At 47.5% G+C, this 21,453-nt stretch overlaps 1 protein-coding gene across 1 annotated transcript in view; it reads left to right on the forward strand.

Moving 5' to 3' along the window:
- The window catches only part of LOC139274588 (CD276 antigen homolog), a 52,215-nt gene extending 39,001 nt beyond the window's left edge, over positions 1 to 13,214 (forward strand). Inside the window, exons 6-7 of the mRNA XM_070891296.1 lie at positions 6,879 to 6,988; positions 12,190 to 13,214. Of these exons, the coding sequence (XP_070747397.1) occupies positions 6,879 to 6,988; positions 12,190 to 12,303 (224 nt within the window). The 3' untranslated portion in view covers positions 12,304 to 13,214. The remainder of the gene's footprint in view (positions 1 to 6,878; positions 6,989 to 12,189) is intronic.
- Positions 13,215 to 21,453: the final 8,239 nt, after the last annotated feature.

Raw genomic sequence — 21,453 nt, forward strand, 5'->3', positions numbered from 1 at the left:
ACTGCCAGCCATTCTGAAAAGTCCCCATTTACTCCTACTCTTTGCTTCCTGTCTGCCAACCAGTTCTCAATCCATGTCAGCACACGACCCCCAATCCCATGTGCTTTAACTTTGCACATTAATCTCTTGTGTGGGACCTTGTCGAAAGCCTTCTGAAAGTCCAAATATACCACATCAACTGGTTCTCCCTTGTCCACTCTACTGGAAACATCCTCAAAAAATTCCAGAAGATTTGTCAAGCATGATTTCCCTTTCACAAATCCATGCTGACTTGGACCTATCATGTCACCTCTTTCCAAATGTGCTGCTATGACATCCTTAATAATTGATTCCGTCATTTTACCCACGACTGAGGTCAGGCTGACCAGTCTATAATTCCCTGCTTTCTCTCTCCCTCCTTTTTTAAAAAGTGGGTTTACATTGGCTACCCTCCACTCTACAGGAACTGATCCAGAGTCAATGGAATGTTGGAAAATGACTGTCATTGCATCTGCTATTTCCAAGGCCACCTCCTTAAGTACTCTGGGATGCAGTCCATCAGACCCTGGGGATTTATCGGCCTTCAATCCCATGAATTTCCCCAACACAATTTCCCGACTAATAAGGATTTCCCTCAGTTCCTCCTCCTTACTCGACCCTCTGACCCCTTTTATATCCGGAAGGTTGTTTGTGTCCTCCTTAGTGAATACCGAACCAAAGTACTTGTTCAATTGGTCTGCCATTTCTTTGTTCCCCGTTATGACTTCCCCTGATTCTGACTGCAGGGGACCTACGTTTGTCTTTACTAACCTTTTTCTCTTTACATATCTATAGAAACTTTTGCAATCGTTTTAATGTTTCTTGCAAGCTTCTTCTCGTACTCCATTTTCCCTGCCCTAATCAAACCCTTTGTCCTCCTCTGCTGAGTTCTAAATTTCTCCCAGTCCCCGGGTTCGCTGCTATTTCTGGCCAATTTGTATGCCACTTCCTTGGCTTTAATACTATCCCTGATTTCCCTTGATAGCCACGGTTGAGCCACCTTCCCTTTTTTATTTTTACGCCAGACAGGAATGTAAAATTGTTGTAGTTCATCCATGCGGTCTCTAAATGTCTGCCATTGCCCATCCACAGTCAACCCCTTAAGTATCATTCGCCAATCTATCCAAGCCAATTCATGCCTCATACCTTCAAAGTTACCCTTCTTTAAGTTCTGGACCATAGTCTCTGAATTAACTGTTTCATTCTCCATCCTAATGCAGAATTCCACCATATTATGGTCACCAAGGGGCCTCGCACAACGCGATTGCTAATTAATCCTCTCTCATTACACAACACCCAGTCTAAGATGGCCTCCCCCCTAGTTGGTTCCTCGACATATTGGTCTCGAAAACCATCCCTTATGCACTCCAGGAAATCCTCCTCCACCGTATTGCTTCCAGTTTGGTTAGCCCAATCTATGTGCATATTAAAGTCACCCATTATAATTGCTGCACCTTTATTGTATGCACCCCTAATTTCCTGTTTGATGCCCTCCCCAACATCACTACTGCTGTTTGGAGGTCTGTACACAACTCCCACTAATGTTTTTTGCCCTTTGGTGTTCTGCAGCTCTACCCATATAGATTCCACATCATCCAAGCTAATGTCATTCCTAACTATTGCATTCATCTCCTCTTTAACCAGCAATGCTACCCCACCTCCTTTTCCTTTTATTCCATCTTCCTGAATGTTGAATACCCCTGGATGTTGAGTTCCCAGCCCTGAACATCCTGGAGCCACGTCTCTGTAATCCCAATCACATCATATTTGTTAACATCTATTTGCACAGTTTATTCATCCACCTTATTACGGATACTCCTTGCATTAAGACACAAAGCCTTCAGGCTTGTTTTTTTAACACCCTTTGTCCTTTTAGAATTTTGCTGTACAGTGGCCCTTTTTGCCTTGGGTTTCTCTGCCCTCCACTTTTCCTCATCTCCTTTCTGTCTTTTGCTTTTGTCTCCTTTTTGTTTCCCTCTGTCTCCCTGCATTGGTTCCCATCCCCCTGCCATATTAGTTTAACTCCTCCCCAACAGCACTAGCAAACACTCCCCCTAGGACATTGGTTCCGGTCCTGCCCAGGTGCAGACCGTCCGGTTTGTACTGGTCCCACCTCCCCCAGAACCGGTTCCAATGCCCCAGGAATTTGAATCCCTCCCTGCTGTACCACTGCTCAAGCCACGTATTCATCTGCGCTATCCTGCGATTCCTACTCTGACTAGCACGTGGCACTGGTAGCAATCCCGAGATTACTACTTTTGAGGTTCTACTTTTTAATTTAGCTCCTAGCTCCTTAAATTCGTTTCGTAGGACCTCATCCCTTTTTTTTCCTATGTCGTTGGTACCAATGTGCACCACGACAACTGGCTGTTCACCCTCCCTTTTTAGAATGTCCTGCACCCGCTCCGAGACATCCTTGACCCTTGCACCAGGAAGGCAACATACCATCCTGGAGTCTCGGTTGCGGCCGCAGAAACACCTATCTATTCCCCTTACAATTGAATCTCCTATCACTATTGCTCTCCCACTCTTTTTCCTGCCCTCCTGTGCAGCAGAGCCAGCCACGGTGCCATGAACTTGGCTGCTGCTGCCCTCCCCTGATGAGTCATCCCCCTCAACAGTACTCAAAGCAGTGTATCTGTTTTGCAGGGGGATGACCGCAGGGGACCCCTGCACTACCTTCCTTGCACTACTCTTCCTGCTGGTCTTCCATTCCCTAGCTGGCTGTGGACCCTTCTCCTGCGGTAAGACCAACTCGCTGCACGTGCTACTCACGTCATTCTCAGCATCGTGGATGCTCCAGAGTGAATCCACCCTCAGCTCCAATTCCGCAACGTGGTCTGTCAGGAGCTGGAGGCGGATACACTTCCCGCAGATGTAGTCGTCAGGGACACTGGAAATATCCCTGAGTTCCCACATGGTACAGGAGAGCATATCACGTGACAGAGCTCTCCTGCCATGAATTAACCCTTAGATACCCTTAAATTGGTGACAACACTGTTACAGGTTACTTCCTGAAATAAAAAAGAAAAAGAAAAACTACTCACCAATCACCAGCCAATCACTTACCCCTTTGGCTGTGACGTCACCTTTTGATTCCTTTCTACTTCTTTTCTGCTTTTTCTCCCGGCTGGAGGTGCACAAGCCCCGCCTTTATAGGCCTCACCTCGCACCTCGACTCCCGCCTCTCACCGACTGCTGCTGCCTGTGGAACACCCGCTGGGCCTTTATAGGCCTCACCTCGACTCCCGCCTCTCACCGACTGCCTGTGGAACACCCGCTGGGCCTTTATAGGCCTCACCTCGACTCCCGCCTCTCACCGACTGCCTGTGGAACACCCGCTGGGCCTTTATAGGCCTCACCTCGACTCCCGCCTCTCACCGACTGCCTGTGGAACACCCGCTGGGCCTTTATAGGCCTCACCACGCTGCTCCCGCCTCTCACCGACTGCCGCTGCCTGTGGAACACCCGCTGGGCCTTTATAGGCCTCACCACGCTGCTCCCGCCTCTTACCGACTGCCTGTGGAACACCCGCTGGGCCTTTATAGGCCTCACCACGCTGCTCCCGCCTTTCGCCTCTCACCGACTGCCTGTGGAACTCCCGCTGGGCCTTTATAGGCCTCACCTCGACTCCCGCCTCTCACCGACTGCCTGTGGAACACCCGCTGGGCCTTTATAGGCCTCACCACGCTGCTCCCGCCTCTCACCGACTGCTGCTCGGCGCAGTTTTCTGTGCCTGGCCTGTGGCGGATGGCGTAGTTGTATGCGGACAACGCGAGCGCCCATCTCTGGATGCAGGCCGATGCATTGGTATTTATCGCTTTACTCTTGGAAAATGGAAAGCAGCGAATGTAACGCCTCTGTTTAAAAAAGGGGGCAGACAAAAGGCAGGTAACTATAGGCCGGTTAGTTTAGCACCTGTAGTGGGAAAATGCTTGAAGCTATCATGAAGGAAGAAATAGCGGGACATCTAGATAGGAATAGTGCAATCAAGCAGATACAACATGCAAAGGGGAAATCATGTTCAACTAATTTACTGGAATTCTTTGAGGATATAACGAGCATGGTGGATAGAGGTGTACCGATGGATGTGGTGTATTTAGATTTCCAAAAGGCATTCGATAAGGTGCCACACAAAAGGTTACTGCAGAAGATAAAAGTACGCAGAGTCAGAGGAAATGTATTAGCATGGATAGAGAATTGGCTGGCTGACAGAAAGCAGAGAGTCGGGATAAATGGGTCCTTTTCGGGTTGGAAATCGGTGGTTAGTGGTGTGCCACAGGGATCGGTGCTGGGACCACAACTGTTTACAATATACATAGATGACCTGGAAGAGGGGACAGAGTGTAGTGTGACAAAATTTGCAGATGACACAAAGATTAGTGGGAAAGCGGGTTGTGTAGAGGACACAGAGAGGCTGCAAAGAGATTTGGATAGGTTAAGCGAATGGGCTAAGGTTTGGCAGATGGAATACAATGTCGGAAAATGTGAGGTCATCCACCTTGGCAAAAAAAACAGGAAAAGGGAATATTATTTGAATGGGGAGAAATTACAACATGCTGCGATGCAGAGGGACCTGGGGATCCTTGTGCATGAATCCCAAAAAGTTAGTTTGCAGGCGCAGCAGGTAATCAGGAAGGCGAATGGAATGTTGGCCTTCATTGCGAGAGGGATGGAGTACAAAAGCAGGGAGGTCCTGCTGCAACTGTACAGGGTATTGGTGAGGCCGCACCTGGAGTACTGCGTGCAGTTTTGGTCACCTTACTTAAGGAAGGATATACTGGCTTTGGAGGGGGTACAGAGACGATTCACGAAGCTGATTCCGGAGATGAGGGAGTTACCTTACGATGATAGATTGAGTAGACTGGGTCTTTACTCGTTGGAGTTCAGAAGGATGAGGGGTGATCTTTCAGAAACATTTAAAATAATGAAAGGGATAGACAAGATAGAGGCAGAGAGGTTGTTTCCACTGGTCGGGGAGACTAGAACTAGGGGGCACAGCCTCAAAATACGGGGGAGCCAATTTAAAACCGAGTTGAGAAGGAATTTCTTCTCCCAGAGGGTTGTGAATCTGTGGAATTCTCTGCCCAAGGAGCAGTTGAGCCCAGCTCATTGAATGTATTCAAGTCACAGATAGATAGATTTTTAACCAATAAGGGAATTAAGGGTTACGGGGAGCGGGCGGGTAAGTGGAGCTGAGTCCACGGCCAGATCAGCCATGATCTTGTTGAATGGTGGAGCAGGCTCGAGGGGCTAGATGGCCTACTCCTGTTCCTAATTCTTATGTTCATATGTTCTTATGACAGTGTAGAAGGAGCTTTACTCTGTATCTAACCCGTGTTGTACTTGCCCTTGGAGTGTTTGATGGGACAGTGTAGAGGGAGCTTTACTCTGTATCTAACCCGTGCTGTACCTGCCCTGGGAGTGTTTGCTGGGACAGTGTAGAGGGAGCTTTACTCTGTATCTAACCCGTGTTGTACTTGCCCTTGGAGTGTTTGATGGGACAGTGTAGAGGGAGCTTTACTCTGTATCTAACCCCGTGCTGTAGCTGCCCTGGGAGTGTTTGATGGGACAGTGTAGAGGGAGCTTTACTCTGTATCTAACCCCGTGCTGTACCTGCCCTGGGAGTGTTTGATGGGACAGTGTAGAGGGAGCTTTACTCTGTATCTAACCCCGTGCTGTACCTGCCCTGGGAGTGTTTGATGGGACAGTGTAGAGGGAACTTTACTCTGTATCTAACCCGTGTTGTACTTGCCCTTGGAGTGTTTGATGGGACAGTGTAGAGGGAGCTTTACTCTGTATCTAACCCGTGTTGTACTTGCCCTTGGAGTGTTTGATGGGACAGTGTAGAGGGAGCTTTACTCTGCATCTAACCCCGTGCTGTAGCTGCCCTGGGAGTGTTTGATGGGACAGTGTCGAGGGAGCTTTACTCTGTATCTAACCCCGTGTTGTAGCTGCCCTGGGAGTGTTTGATGAGACAGTGTAGAGGGAGCTTTACTCTGTATCTAACCCCGTGTTGTACCTGCCCTGGGAGTGTTTGATGGGACAGTGTAGAGGGAGCTTTACTCTGTATCTAATCCCGTGCTGTACCTGCCCTGGGAGTGTTTGATGGGACAGTGTAGAGGGAGCTTTACTCTGTATCTAACCCCCTGTACCTGCCCTGGGAGTGTTTGATGGGACAGTGTAGAGGGAGCTTTACTCTGTATCTAACCCCGTGCTGTACCTGCCCTGGGAGTGTTTGATGGGACAGTGTAGAGGGAGCTTTACTCTGTATCTAACCCCGTGCTGTAGCTGCCCGGGGAGTGTTTGATGGGACAGTGTAGAGGGAGCTTTACTCTGTATCTAACCCCGTGCTGTAGCTGCCCTGGGAGTGTTTGATGGGACAGTGTCGAGGGAACTTTACTTCGGTAGATAAACATTGCAAGAACACACGGAACTTTAAAAACACGCATGATCGGACTGGTAGATATGAACAGTTCCAACAAAATTGCACCTTGTTACCGTGGGTGTTTTTTAGTGATGCCAGTTCCAGATCTGGGTCTGTCTGACACCTTGATGGTTAACGTCTACATCCAGTTGATGCCCGTTAATTCGCTCCCTTTTCCCTCAGAGCTGCTCACTTTAATTTAAAGCTATTGCACCCACTATAATCTGATGAAAATAGTCAAATTCAGACACATAAAATGGGACAAAAAGAAGACGTGGACTTGGTCTTGGTGGAAATATTTGGCCCTCTAGCTCCCAGTGTTTAAAGCTGAATGTTTTCACTTTCCACATCTTTTATAGAATGACTGACAGGAGTATTTAAATATTCAACGAGATGGAGAGTGAAACTGAAACTCTAACTTTGTCCTTCACAGTGAGAGTGAGACCACTTCCGACCATTTGGATGGTCACAGTTTCGGGCTACTTGTTGGTTAAACTGGGCATTGCTGTCGGACTCATTTCCTGCTTGAAGAGGATGAACAGAGTAAGAATTTCTTTTAGCTTTCCAGTAAATCAGGAATTAGTGCCGAGCTGTCACTTGACACGGATAAACTGATGTTCTTTGAACAGATATTATGTCACAAACTGTATTTTTAAATGTTATTTAAATATTGTACATTGTACTGAATTTAAAGAATCATTGATTGGCACATTTAAAGAAAGCAATTGTTCCAAATTCGCTAAATTCTTACAGCTTTGAATGTTTTTCCTGATTCAAACAGCACTAACTTCCCTGCTGCCACTTTCCACCAGGCTCTGAGGAAGGAATCAGGGAGATCTCGGAGGGCCATAGCTGGACAATGATTGGACAATGCTCAAACTAGGGGCCCAATCTTTGACTATTTTTCATTTACTGTCACAAGTATTCCTCTTGGAAATTAGTAACTTGAAAGTTATCAGGAACCAATAGTTGAACAGTTAAAGCACGACCTGTAAAAATTAAGATGAACTCAAAATACAAATGCTTGTTTGGCAATGAGTTTGATCATTTTAACGTTGCTGTTATTCCTGTTGCTGTGGCCTGGTGGCGCCAGAGAGCTGCAGGAGTGTTGGGGCATAGAAATGAATTTGTCGCTCTGTAAACACTTCCTCTGTGGTAGGTTTGGTTCACCTGATTTACTCACGGTCAAATCTCAGTCCATTCAAAAGGAAAGTTTCTGTTTGGGAGAGCCCAGTTGGGATAGTGTTCGAGGAAGGAGTGTTTCAGGGCTGTGTGCGAGGAATTGTAGAATGGGAACTGTTGGGGTGAGAGGCACAGCAATGTGGTAACTAGTGGAAGGTTTGAACTTACATGAAGGATGTGAGGTAACCTGTATTGTTCAGGATGTTTACATAGAATTCACAGAGAGAAACAGGCCATTCGGCCCAGCTGGTCCATGTCGGGGTTTATGCTCCACACGAGCCACCTCCCACCCAATCGACACCTCCTTCTATTCCTTTCTCCCTCGTGTACTTATCTAGCCTCCCCTAAATTTAATCTATACTATTCACCCCAACCTCTGTGTGTGTGTGTGAGCTCCAGCCTGGAATGTCAGTGAGATCTCTGAGAGCCGTACCTGATTATCAGTGAATAAAATTAAAACGGAAAATCAAAGGAGATTGCTCACATTGAGTCCAATATTCTAGAATTCAAATTATTGTCATGGTGCATATAGGTACCAAGAATATAGGTAAAAAACGGGATGAGATCCTACGAGACGAATTTAGGGAGCTCGGAGCTAAATTAGAAAGTAGGACCTCAAAAGTAGTAATCTCAGGATAACTAATCACGTGCTTGTCAGAGTAGGAATCGCAGGATAGCTCAGATGAATACGTGGCTTGAGGAGTGGTGCACAAGGGAGGGATTCAAATTCCTGGGACATTGGAACCAGTTCTGGGGGAGGTGGGACCAGTACAAACCGGACGGTCTGCACCTGGGCAAGACCGGAACCAATGTCCCAGGGGGAGTGTTTGCTAGTGCTGTTGGGGAGGAGTTAAACTAATATGGCAGGGGGATGGGAACCTATGTAGGGAGACAGAGGGAAGTAGAATGGGGGCAGAAGCAAAAGATAGAAAGGAGAATTGTAAAAGTGGAGGGCAGGGAAACCTAAGGCAAAAAGCAAAAAGGGCCACATTACACCAAAATTCTAAAGGGGCAAAGTGTGTTAAAAAGACAAGCCTGAAGGCTCTGTGCCTCAATGCGAGGAGTATTCGGAATAAGGTGGACGAATTAACTGCGCAGATAGTAGTTAACGGTAATGATGTCATTGGCATCACGGAGACATGGCTCCAGGGTGACCAAGGCTGGGAACTCAACATCCAGGGGTAGTCAACATTTAAGAAGGATAGACAGAAAGGAAAAGGAGGCGGGGTGGCAATGCTGGTTAAAGAGGAAATTAATGCAATTGTAAGGAAGGACATTAGCTTGGATGATGTGGAATCGGTATGGGTGGAGCTACGGAATACCAAAGGGCAGAAAATGCTAGTGGGAGTTGTGTGCAGACCACCAAACAGTAGTAGTGAGGTTGGGGACAGCATCAAACAAGAAATTAGGGATGTATGCAATAAAGGTACAGCAGTTATCATGGGCGACTTTAATCTACATATTGATTGGGCTAACCAAACTGGTAGCAATGCGGTGGAGAAGGATTTCCTGGAGTGTATTAGGGATGGTTCTCTAGACCAATATCTCGAGGAACCAACGAGGGAGATGGCCCTCCCAGACTGGGTGATGTGTAATGAGAAAGGACTAATTAGCAATCTTGTTGTGCGAGGCCCCTTGGGGAAGAGTGACCATAATATGGTAGAATTCTTTATTAAGATGGAGAGTGACACATTTAATTCAGAAACTAAGGTCCTGAACTTAAGGAAAGGTAACTTCGATGGTTTGAGGCGTGAATTGGCTAGAATAGACTGGCAAATGATACGGTGGATAGTCAGTGGCAAACATTTAAAGATCACATGGATGAACTCCAGCAATTGTACATCCCTGTCTGGAGTAAAAATAAAAAGAGGACGGTTGCTCAACCGTGGCTAACAAGAGATATTAATGATAATGTTCAATCCAAGGAAGAGGTATATAAATTGGCCAGGAAAAGCAACAAACCTGAGGACTGGGAGAAATTTAGAATTCAGCAGAGGAGGACAAAGGATTTAATTAGGAGGGGGAAAATAGAATGTGAGAAGAAGCTTGCCGAGAACATAAAAACTGACTGCAAAAGCTTCTATAGATATGTGAAGAGAAAAAGATTAGTGAAGACAAATGTAGGTCCCTTGCAGTCATAATCAGGTGAATTTATAATGGGGAACAAAGAAATGGCAGACCAAGTCAACAAATTGGTTCTGTCTTCACTAAGGAAGACACAAATAACCTTCCGGAAATACTAGGGGACCGAGGGTCTAGTGAGAAGGAGGAACTGAAGGAAATCCTTATTAGGCGGGAAATTGTGTTAGGGAAATTGATGGGATTGAAGGCCGATAAATCCCCAGGGCCTGATAGTCTGCATCCCAGAGTACTTAAGGAAGTGGCCCTAGAAATAGTGGATACATTGGAGATCATTTTCCAACAGTCTATCGACTCTGAATCAGTTCCTATGGACTGGAGGGTAACTAATGTAACACCACTTTTTAAAAAGGGAGGGAGAGAGAAAGCGGGTAATTATAGACCGGTTAGTCTGACATCAGTAGTGGGGAAAATGTTGGAATCAGTTATTAAGGATGAAATAGCAGCGCATTTGGAAAGCAGTGACCGGATCCGCCCAAGTCAGCATGGATTTATGAAAGGGAAATCATGCTTGACAAATCTTCTGGAATTTTTAGAGGATATAACTAGTAGAGTGGACAAGGGAGAACCAGTGGATGTGGTGTATTTGGACTTTCAAAAGGCTTTTGACAAGGTCCCACACAAGAGATTGGTGTGCAAAATTAAAGCACATGGTATTGGGGGTAATGTACTGACATGGATAGAGAACTGATTGGCAGATAGGAAGCAGAGAGTCGGGATAAACGGGTCTTTTTCAGAATGGCAGACAGTGACTAGTGGAGTGCCGCAGGGCTCAGTGCTGGGACCCCAGCTCTTTACAATATACATTAATGATTTGGATGAAGGAAATGAGTGTAATATCTCCAAGTTTGCAGATGACACTAAACTGGGTGAGCTGTGAGGAGGATGCTAAGAGGCTGCAGGGTGACTTGGACAGGTGAGGTGAGTGGGCAAATGCATGGCAGATGCAGTATAATGTGGATAAATGTGAGGTTATCCACTTGGGGGGCAAAAACGCGAAGACAGAATATTATCTGAATGGTGACAGATTAGGAAAAGGGGAGGTGCAATGAGACCTGGGTGTCATGGTACATCAGTCATTGAAAATTGGCATGTAGGTACAGCAGGCGGTGAAGAAGGCAAATGGTATGTTGGCCTTCATAGCTAGGGGATTTGAGTATAGGAGCATGGATGTCTTACTGCAGTTGTACAGGGCCTTAGTGAGGCCTCACCTGGAATATTGTGTTCAGTTTTGGTCTCCTAATCTGAGGAAGGACGTTCTTGAGATTGAGGCAGTGCAGCGAAAGTTCACCAGACAGATTCCTGGGATGGCTGGACTGACAAATGAGGAGAGACTGGATCAACTGGGCCTTTATACATTGGAGTTTAGAAGGATGAGTGGGGATCTCATAGAAACATATAAAATTCTGACAGGACTGGACAGGTTCGATGCAGGAAGAATGTTCCCGATGTTGGGGAAGTCCAGAACCAGGGGACACCGTCTTAGGATAAGGGGCAGGCCATTTAGGACTGAGATGAGGATAAACTTCTTCACTCAGAGAGTTGTTAACCTGTGGGATTCCCTACTGCAGAGACTCATTGAGACCAGTTCATTGGATATATTCAAGAGGGAGTTAGATGTGGCCCTTACGCCTAAAGGGATCAAGGGGTATGGAGAGAAAACAGGAAAGGGGTACTGAGGGAATGATCAGCCATGATCTTATTGAATGGTGGTGCAGGCTCGAAGGGCCGAATGGCCTACTCCTGCACCTATTTTCTATGTTCATGTTTCTATGTTCATTTAATTTACTATCAAACATATTCCTCTTTGATATTGGAAGTTAATGACTTCCATGTTGTCAGAAACCAATATTATTTGAAAAGTAAGATTAAAAATGACAATAAATTGAACAGTATGACTGACTTTGTGAAAATGAATGATTCTGATAAACGTCACAGCAGATCACAGCTCAGGGAGGTAACAAAAGAGACAGGATCAGTAGCTTCAGGAGGAGACCATTGTTGTGTCAGAAGCAGAGTTATAAGTTCAACGAGGTAACTTTACTGGTGAGGTCAGTCAACCACAGGGAGAACCTCTTAGAAATGTGGTCACACTATGGCCATGACCTTTAACCTCAAAAGTATAAACTTATTTTACATTCATATATTCATAGTGGGAAAAATCTTCCACAATATCTTCTCTCAGTAACTGGAGTTAGTTTATCATTTTAATCAGGTCTACTTCTTCCAATGACTGAACCTTTAATTGTTGAAATTATCTCAGTAACACTGAGCCAGTGATGTGTGGGCCATGTTCTGTTCTGTTCCCCATTCTGTAAAATTACTCCTCTATTCAACTTCCTCTTTATCCATCACTTCCAGTCCACTGTTTATTCTTGAAGCATAAACTCTTTATTTAAAGCACATTTCTTGTCTTTTGTCAGATATTGCACAGCGGGAGCCCACAAAAGGCGACAGGAAATGAAACAGATGATGCACCAGAAGCTATCGCATTACAGACCCTGAACTCTGACCCTGATCTGGAGACCATAGAATGACTGGTACAGCATAGAAGGAGGCCATTCAGCCAGGGCCGGATTAACCCATTGGCTAAGAAGGCTATAGCCTTAGGCCCTCATTTTTTAGGCCCTCGACTTTAGGCCCTCATTTTTATACCATTAACCCTAAATCTTTATCACAAGGTTGGCGAAGCAATATCATATATAACTGCATAATTATATCTTCAGAGGTGCAAAATATTGTGTCCTTATGGCTCAAAGTGTGTTTAAAATTCTGTGACAATCTGGAAACATGTTTAAATATCCAAAAATGATTCACCCAGAGAGTTATGTGCACTGTTCACAGGACCAGTGCTATAATATCAGGTCTGATCATTGTGAATCCTTACAAAAGGATGAAGTATTTTCATTTATCTTTTGAAAGTGGAAATGTCGACGACAAAGTCAAATGTGAAAAGTATTTAGTCGAGTAAGTATGTCCTCATAGATACCCCTCGATATCCCTCATAGATACCCCTAGATATCCCCCATAGATACCCCTAGATATCCCCCATAGATACCCCTAGATATCCCCCATAGATACCCCTAGATATCCCTCATAGATACCCCTAGATATCCCTCAGAGATACCCCTAGATATCCCCCATAGATACCCCTAGATATCCCCCATAGATACCCCTCGATATCCCTCATAGATACCCCTCGATATCCCCCATAGATACCCCTAGATATCCCCCATAGATACCCCTAGATATCCCCCATAGATACCCCTAGATATCCCCATAGATACCCCTAGATATCCCCATAGATACCCCTAGATATCCCCCATAGATACCCCTAGATATCCCCCATAGATACCCCTAGATATCCCCCATAGATACCCCTAGATATCCCCCATAGATACCCCTAGATATCCCCCATAGATACCAATATATAGTACATATATAGGCCCTTCCCTCCTATTAACCTTCGGCCCCACACAGCCTTAATCCAGCCCTGCATTCAGCCCATGGTGTCTCTGCCCATCGAGTTCTGCAGCCTCAGGAACCTACATCGATACTTCGTGGAAACTTTAGAAATAGATTTGTGTTTTTATTCTGGATTTATTTTGTGGTAATCTTTTGTGTAACTGGATTAGTTTATATCCCAAAGTTTACAGTTCAATAGTTCCCAGTCAGTCTCAGTATCTGTTATTTTACTTTACAAGTGCTAACTTTCCCGGTCACTGTATGAAATTACAAAGGGTGGAAATTCATCGGACATTGGGCAGATTTGCTGATCTCCACTCGCGGCCGGTGAGGCCCCACACTGGGGCTACAGTTTTCTCTCCCTTAGACAGTCCCTCGGACAATCTCAGGGGAAGGATGTCTCCATGCTCTCACCCAGGGAATTGTTTGCAGCAGAGTGCGACTGAAAGATTAACAGAAAAGAACCAGCATGAATAAAAGTGGGAAAGTAAATATGCAAATTAAAGTGGGAATTATTCCAGCTCTGGGAATGTTCTATTAATTTATCCTCAACAATCATTTAAAAGCCCTGCTAATCAATTGTTTGCTGATTGCACTGATAGATTGTGATGAAGAGATTGGTTGGGAATGGAATGGGAAAGTATTGTCATTGAATCACTCCGACCCTCTCCCGATCACACACCTTCCCCTTTGTTCTTTCCACACACACTTTTCTCTGGATCTCGACTTGCTTGAAAACTGTCAAATCTCCAACATCTTCCAGTTCTGTTGAAAGGTCATCGAGCTGAAACATTAACTCTGTTTCTCGCTCCACAGATGCTGCCTGACCCGCTGAGTATTTCCTGCGTGTTCTGTTCTTATTCCTCTTTACCCATGTTGCAATAATGAGAATACATTTCCCTTTCTTTCGGACTTCATTCTTTTGACCATTTACGGGAATGTATCCAAGGTAATGGATCTGTGTAAATAAAAAACTATCACTTCAGCTTGTCCCCCTCCCCCGCCCTTTCCCCGGAGCCCTGCAAATTGTTTAACATCAGCTACTTATCCAATTCCCTTTTGAAAGCCACGATTGAATCTGCCTCCACCACCCTCTCAGGCCGTGCATTCCAGATCTGAACCACTCGCTGCATAAAAACGTTTTTCCTCATCTGGCCTTTGGTTCTTCTGCCAATCACCTTAAATCTGTGTCCTCTGGTTCCCGACCCTTCCACCAATGGGAACAGTTTCTCTCGATCTACTCTGTCCAGACCCCTCATGATCAAATCTCCTCTCAACCTTCTCTGCTCCAAGGAGAACAACCCCAGCTTCTCCAATCTATCCACGTAACTGAAGCCCCACATCCCTGGAACCATTCTGGTAAATCTCCTCTGCACCCTCTCTAAGGCCTTCACATCCCTCCTAAAGTGTGGTGCCCAGAATTGGTCACAATACTGCAGCACAGGCCGAACCGGTGTTTTATACAGGTTCATCATAGTGTCCTTGCTTTTGCACTATCTCTCTAATTATAAAGCCCAGGATCTCATAAGCTTTCTTAACCATTTTCTCAACCATCCTGCCACCTCCATATACCCCCCGGTCTCTCTGTTCATTCACTCCCTTTAGAGTTGCACCTATTGTGTTCCTAACACAGATGAGACTGCACACAGAGAGGTTAAAGTAATAGTGACCTCAGTCTTTATTAAGACACTCCAGAGTAAGGAACAGGCCTTAGGGGCCGGCTTATCCGGCTTATGCTGGGATCCCTTGGGACTTCAGGGGATGCGCTCCCTGGTGGTGGAACATGGGAGTGCATGCTTTACAGATACACAACATCACTCCCCGCCCAAAGTCAAAGTGAAAACTATTTACAAGGTGAGGCGGTCGGGAGCCTTTCCCTGGTGGACCGCCTCGGTACAAATGTCTGTTCTGGTGTGTTAGCTGTGCCCTTGCTGGGCTGGCGTGTTATTGGCCCTGCAGGGCTGCTGGGTGAGCCTGGCCTTGCTGGGTTCCATTTCCTGGTCTGGGGTGGTGTCGTTGATCCTTTGGGTGTGTGTTGTGGGCTCGAAAAAGGTGGTGTCTGCTGTGGGTTGTTCAGGGCAGTCTGTGAATCGCAGCCTCGTTTGGTCCAGGTGCTTTCTGCAAATTTGTCCATTGTCTAGTTTGACTACAAACACCCTACTCCCTTCTTTAGCTATCACCGTGCCCACGATCCACTTGGGACCATGTCCATAGTTTAGCACATACACAGGATCATTCAGATCAATTTCCCGTGACACAGTGCCGCGACCATCGTTTACATTTTGTTGCTGCCGCCTGCTCTCTACCTGATCATGCAGGTTGGGGTGAACCAGCGAGAGTCTGGTTTTAAGTGTCCTTTTCATGAGTAGCTCAGCCGGGGGCACCCCTGTGAGTGAGTGGGGTCTCGTGCGGTAGCTGAGCAGTACGCGGGATAGGCGGGTTTGGAGTGAGCCTTCTGTGACTCGTTTAAGGCTCTGTTTGATTGTTTGTACTGCCCGCTCTGCCTGTCCATTGGAGGCTGGTTTAAACGGGGCCGAGGTGACATGTTTGATCCCATTGCGGGTCATGAATTCTTTAAATTCGGCACTGGTGAAACATAGCCCGTTGTCACTGACCAGTATGTCAGGCAGGCCGTGGGTGGCAAACATGGCCCTCAGGCTTTCAATGGTGGTGGTGGCAGTGCTTCCCGACATTATTTCACATTCAATCCATTTTGAAAAAGCATCCACCATCACCAGGAACATTTTACTGAGAAACGGGCCCGCATAGTCGACATGGATCCTCGACCATGGTCTGGAGGGCCAGGACCACAAACTTAGTGGTGCCTCTCTGGGCACGTTGCTCAACTGAGCACACACATTGCATTGCCGTACACTAGACTCTAAGTCAGAGTCGATACCAGGCCACCACACGTGGGATCTGGCTATCGCTTTCATCATTACTATACCCGGGTGTGTGCTGTGGAGATCCGAGAAGAACGTCTCCCTGCCATTTTTGGGTAACACTACGCGGTTACCCCACAACAGGCAGTCTGCCTGAATGGACAGATTGTCCTTTCGCTGCTGGAATGGCTTGATTAGCTTTTGCATTTCAACGGGGATGCTGGCCCAGCTCCCATGCAGTACACAGCTTTTTACTAGGGACAGCAGAGGATCTTGGATGGTCCAAGTCATAATCTGGCGGGCCGTGACAGGTGATTTATCATTTTCAAACACTTCCATGACCATCAACAAGTCTGCGGGCTGTGCCAACATCAACAAGTTTGCAGGCTGCGCCATTTCCACCCCCGTGGTGGGCAATGGTAGCCGACTGAGAGCATCCGCACAGTTCTCGGTGCCTGGCCTGTGGTGGATGGTATAGTTATACGCTGATAGCGCGAGTGCCCACCTTTGTATGCGGGCTGAGGCATTTATATTTATCCCCTTGTTTTCAGCGAACAGGGATATGAGGGGCTTGTGATCGGTTTCCAGCTCAAATTTGAGGCCAAACAGTTACTGATGCATTTTCTTTACCCCGAACACACACGCTAATGCCTCATTCTCAATCATGCTGTCGGCCCTCTCGGCCTTAGACAAACTCCTGGAAGCATAGGCGACAGGTTGCAACTTCCCCACAACATTAGCTTGTTGTAATACACACCCGACTCCGTACGACGATGCATCACATGCTAGCACAAGTCTTTTACACGTGTTATACAATACAAGCAGCTTGTTGGAGCATAAACTGTTTCTGGCTTTCTCAAAAGCAACTACTTGGTTTTTTCCCCATACCCACTTCTCACCTTTACGCAATAACACATGTAGGGGCTCTAAGAGGGTGCTTAATCCCAGTAGGAAGTTACCAAAATAGTTGAGGAGTCCCAGGAACGACCGTAGCCATGACGTTCTGTGGCCTGGGCACGTTCCTGATAGCCTCTATCTTGGCGTCTGTGGGCCGAATGCCATCCGCCATGATCTTTCTCCCCAAAAACTCCACTTCTGTTGCCATGAAGACACATTTTGACCGCTTCAGCTGCAGCCCTACGCGAGGACCTCCTCCAGGTTCTGTAGGTGCTCGACGGTGTCCCGACCCGTGACCAATATATCGCCCTGAAAAACCACCGTGCGTGGTACCGACTTGAATCGGCTCTCCATGTCTTTCTGGAAGATCGCTGCAGCCGACCGAATTCCAAACGGGCATCTGTTGTAAATGAACAGTCCTTTGTGCGTGTTGATGCAGGTGAGGCCCTTCAAAGACTTATCCAGCTCCTGCGTCATGTAGGCCGAAGTCAGGTCGAGCTTGGTGAACGTCTTGCCTCCTGCCAGCATCGCAAATAGGTCGTCTGCCTTAGGTAGCGGGTATTGGTCCTGTAGCGAGAAACAATTAAGAGTAACTTTATCATCGCAAATCCTGACCGTGCCATCATTTTGAGTACTGGAACAATCGGGCTGGCCCACTCACTGAATTCCACTGGGGAGCTGATGCCCTCGCATTGCAGCCTGTCCAGCTCGATTTCCACTCTCTCCCTCGCGCCTTGTGGTGAATGGGTCGTGCCTCTGGGACCAAGTGGATCCGCACCTTCGCCCTGGAAGAGTTTCCAATGTCTGGCTCAAAAAGGGAAGGAAATTTGTTAAGAATCAATGAGGAAAGGCATCATCACCTTCACCTACAAGCAGAAGGGGGAGAGGGAGGGAATCAAAGACTGGCGGCCCATCTCGCTGCTCAATGTTAACGACAAGATCCTGTCAAAGGTCATCGCCAACAGGGTCAAGTCTGCTCTGGAGCTGGTGATCCACCCAGACCAGACCTGTGCTGTCCCCGGCAGGAAGATCTCTGATAGCCTCGCGCTACTCAGGGATACGATCGCCTACGTGCGGGACAGGAGGGTGGACACCTGTTTAATCAGCTTAGACCAGGAGAAGGCCTTTGACAGGATATCGCACACGTACCTGATGGACGTGCTCTCCAAGATGGGCTTTGGGGAGGGTATCTGCAATTGGATCCAACTGCTCTACACAGACATCAGTAGCACAGTTCTAATCAACGGGTGGGAAACTGAAAGCTTTCCGATCAGGTCTGGAGTCAGGCAAGGCTGTCTCCTCTCCTCTGTCTTGTTTGTGTGCTGTATCGAGCCCTTTGCCGAGTCCATCAGGAAGGATGTGGGCATTAGAGGGGTGACGATCCCAGGCAGCGGAGGTGCTCAGGTCAAGATCTCCCTGTACATGGACGATGTCACCATCTTTTGCTCGGATCTGCAGTCGGTCCGCAGATTGCTCACAATCTGTGACCAGTTTGAACTGGCCTCGGGAGTGAAGGTCAATCACAGCAAGAGCCAGGCCATGTTCTTTGACAGCTGGGCCGACCGATCCTTTATTCCCTTCACCGTTAAGCCAGATTACCTGAAGGTGTTGGGAATATGGGTCGGAGCGGACGGGGTGTGCGCCAAAAACTGGGAAGAGCGTATCACCAAAGTGAAACAATAACTGGGATGGTGGAAGCTGCACTCCCTCTCCATCTCAGGAAAGAACCTGGTCATCAGGAGTGAGGTGCTCTCGGTGTTGTACGTGGCACAGGTCTGGCCTATCTCACGCTCCTGTGCTGCGGCAGTCACCCGGGCCGTCTTCCACTTTGTCTGGAGATTGAAAATAGACCGTGTCCGCAGAGACACGATGTACAAATCTCTGGACAGTGGAGGAAAGGATGTTCCGAACGTGGCCCTTATCCTGATGGCCACCTTTGTGTGCGGCTGCATCAAGCTGTGCACAGACTCCCGGTACACAAACACCAAGTGTCACTACGTGCTGAGGTTCTACCTGTCCCCGGTGTTGCGAAGGATGGGTCTGGCCACGCTGCTGCGAAACGCCCCCACCAGTTGCACCATGCCTGTCCACCTGTCCTTCGTGGAAACGTTTTTCAGAAAAAACCCCTTTGACCACAAGGCCATAAAGCAGTGGTCGGCACGCAAGGTCCTGGACGCCCTACAGAAGAAGGAGATGATGGATCCTGTCGGGTGGTTCCCCGAGCAGACTGTCGAACTCGTTTGGCAGAACGTCTCATCGCCAGAGCTTTCACACAAGCACCAAGACGTAGCTTGGTTGGGGGTGAGAAGGGCCCTACCCGTCAGATCCTTCATACACAGCCGGGGTTTCAGAGACACGGCCCTCTGCCCCAGAGTTGGCTGTGGGGCGGACGAGACAGTCATCCATCTCCTTTGGGATTGCCCCTTTGCAAGGCAGGTCTGGATGGAGATGCAGTGGTTGCTGTCGAGGTTCATCGAGGTAACACAGGACTCTGTGCTCTACGGTCTGTTCCCAGGGACACACACCGAGACAGACATCATCAGCTGCTGGAGGGCCATCAACTCGGTGAAAGACGCACTTTGGTCTTCCCGAAACTTGCTGGTCTTCCAGAGCAAGGAGATGTCCACGTCTGCGTGTTGCAGACTGGCACAATCCAAGATCCAGGAGTACGTGCTGAGGGACACACTAACAATTGGTGCAGTCGCCGCAAAGGCACGGTGGGGAAGGGCCACAGTTTAAAGCCCTTCCACCACGGTAAACCCAGGGGCTGGAATCAGTATAAAACTCCCCTCGGGCTGTACTTGTAAACTTGTTGTATACATAGAGCACCATGATCTGAAAACACCTGTGTAGTGCCATGTATAATGCAATGTTTAGTAATGTATGCTGCAAGGAAATGTAACTGTACCCTCACCCATTCCGTGTACCGTATAGTGTCACTAGTAAAGTAATATGATGACTGTATTACAATGTATCCTGGATTGTACTGAAATGTACCTCGAAATGTAAAGCAAGCAAATGTATTGAACGGAACTGCCGTTAGCATCCAAATGTATTGCATGGAATTGCTGACCACATCCAAATGTACTGAACTGCCTCCAATGTATTGTGCCACTTTTTATATCAATAAAGTATATTTTGAAATTTAAAAAAATTTGTTAAGAAGTTGGGTACATGAGGCATCATCGACATGTGATAGCGCTCGGATGTTTTCCCAGTTCCAGCAGATTTTGCCCAGCCAGCTCCTTCCAAGCAGTGCGGGGCCATCGCTCGGGATAATCCAGAGTGGCAGTTCGTGCACTGTGCCCTCGTGGGTGACCTTGACCATGGCGCTGCCCAGGGCAGTGATAAGCTCTTTGGTGTACGTTCTCAGTTTCGTGTGGATGGGGCTCATGGCTGGTCTGAATGCCTTGTTGCACCACAGTCTCTCAAACATCTTTTTACTCATGATGGATTGGCTAGCGCCAGTGTCCAGTTCCATGGCTGCAGGTAAGCATTCAATTTTACATTTAGCATTATCGGTGGACATTTCGTCGAAAATGTGTGCACCCCGTGTACTTCAGCATCTGCCTCCTCTCTCTGAGGCTCGAAATTGCTTTGATCCACCATGGACCGACCTTCCTCTGCCACGTGGTGGTTCGCAGGTTTTGCAGAGCTTGTAGCTCGTCTGTTCCACAGCTCTTGCAAACATACACTTTGAAGCGGCATGAATAGGCTGAATGGAAGCCTCCACAATGCCAACAAGGTGTGAATCGCCGTGCATTCATCCTTTGTTGTGGACTCTGAGTCATCCGGGTCACCTGAGGCCTGCTGGCAGTTGCAGACTCGTGGGTTCTGCCCTGTACATTTCTGCTCGCAAACACAGTTCCAGTTAATTTATGAACATTGCTCGCACTTGTGTGCTGAGAGATTTGTTTGGTGTTATCACTGGTGGACATAAACGCCTGTGCTATCGCAATGGCCTTACTGAGGGTCAGTGTCTCTACAGTCAAACGTTTTCGTAGGATGGTCTCGTGGCCAATGCCCAGTACAAAAAAAGTCTCTGAGCATCTGCTCCATGTAGCCATCAAACTCACATTGTCCTGCAAGTCACCTTAGCTCGGCGACGTAGCTCGCCACTTCCTGACCTTCAGATCGCTGGCACGTGTAGAATAGATACCTCACCATCAGTACGCTCTCCCTCGGGTTAAGATGCTCCCGAACCAGTGTACACAGCTCCTCATATGACTTATCTGTGGGTTTCACTGGAGCCAGAAGATTCTTTATGAGGCTGTAGGTTGGAGCCCCGCAGACTGTGAGGAGGACCACTCTCCTTTTTGCAGCGCATCCTTCTCCGTCCAGCTCGTTGGCTACAACGTACTGGTCTAACCATTCGATGTAGGCTTCCCAGTCCTCACCCTCCGAGAACTTCTCCAGGATGCCCACAGTTTGCTGCATCTTTGC

The sequence above is a fragment of the Pristiophorus japonicus genome, chromosome 1, assembly GCF_044704955.1.
Source record: "Pristiophorus japonicus isolate sPriJap1 chromosome 1, sPriJap1.hap1, whole genome shotgun sequence".
Lineage (NCBI taxonomy): Eukaryota > Metazoa > Chordata > Chondrichthyes > Pristiophoridae > Pristiophorus > Pristiophorus japonicus.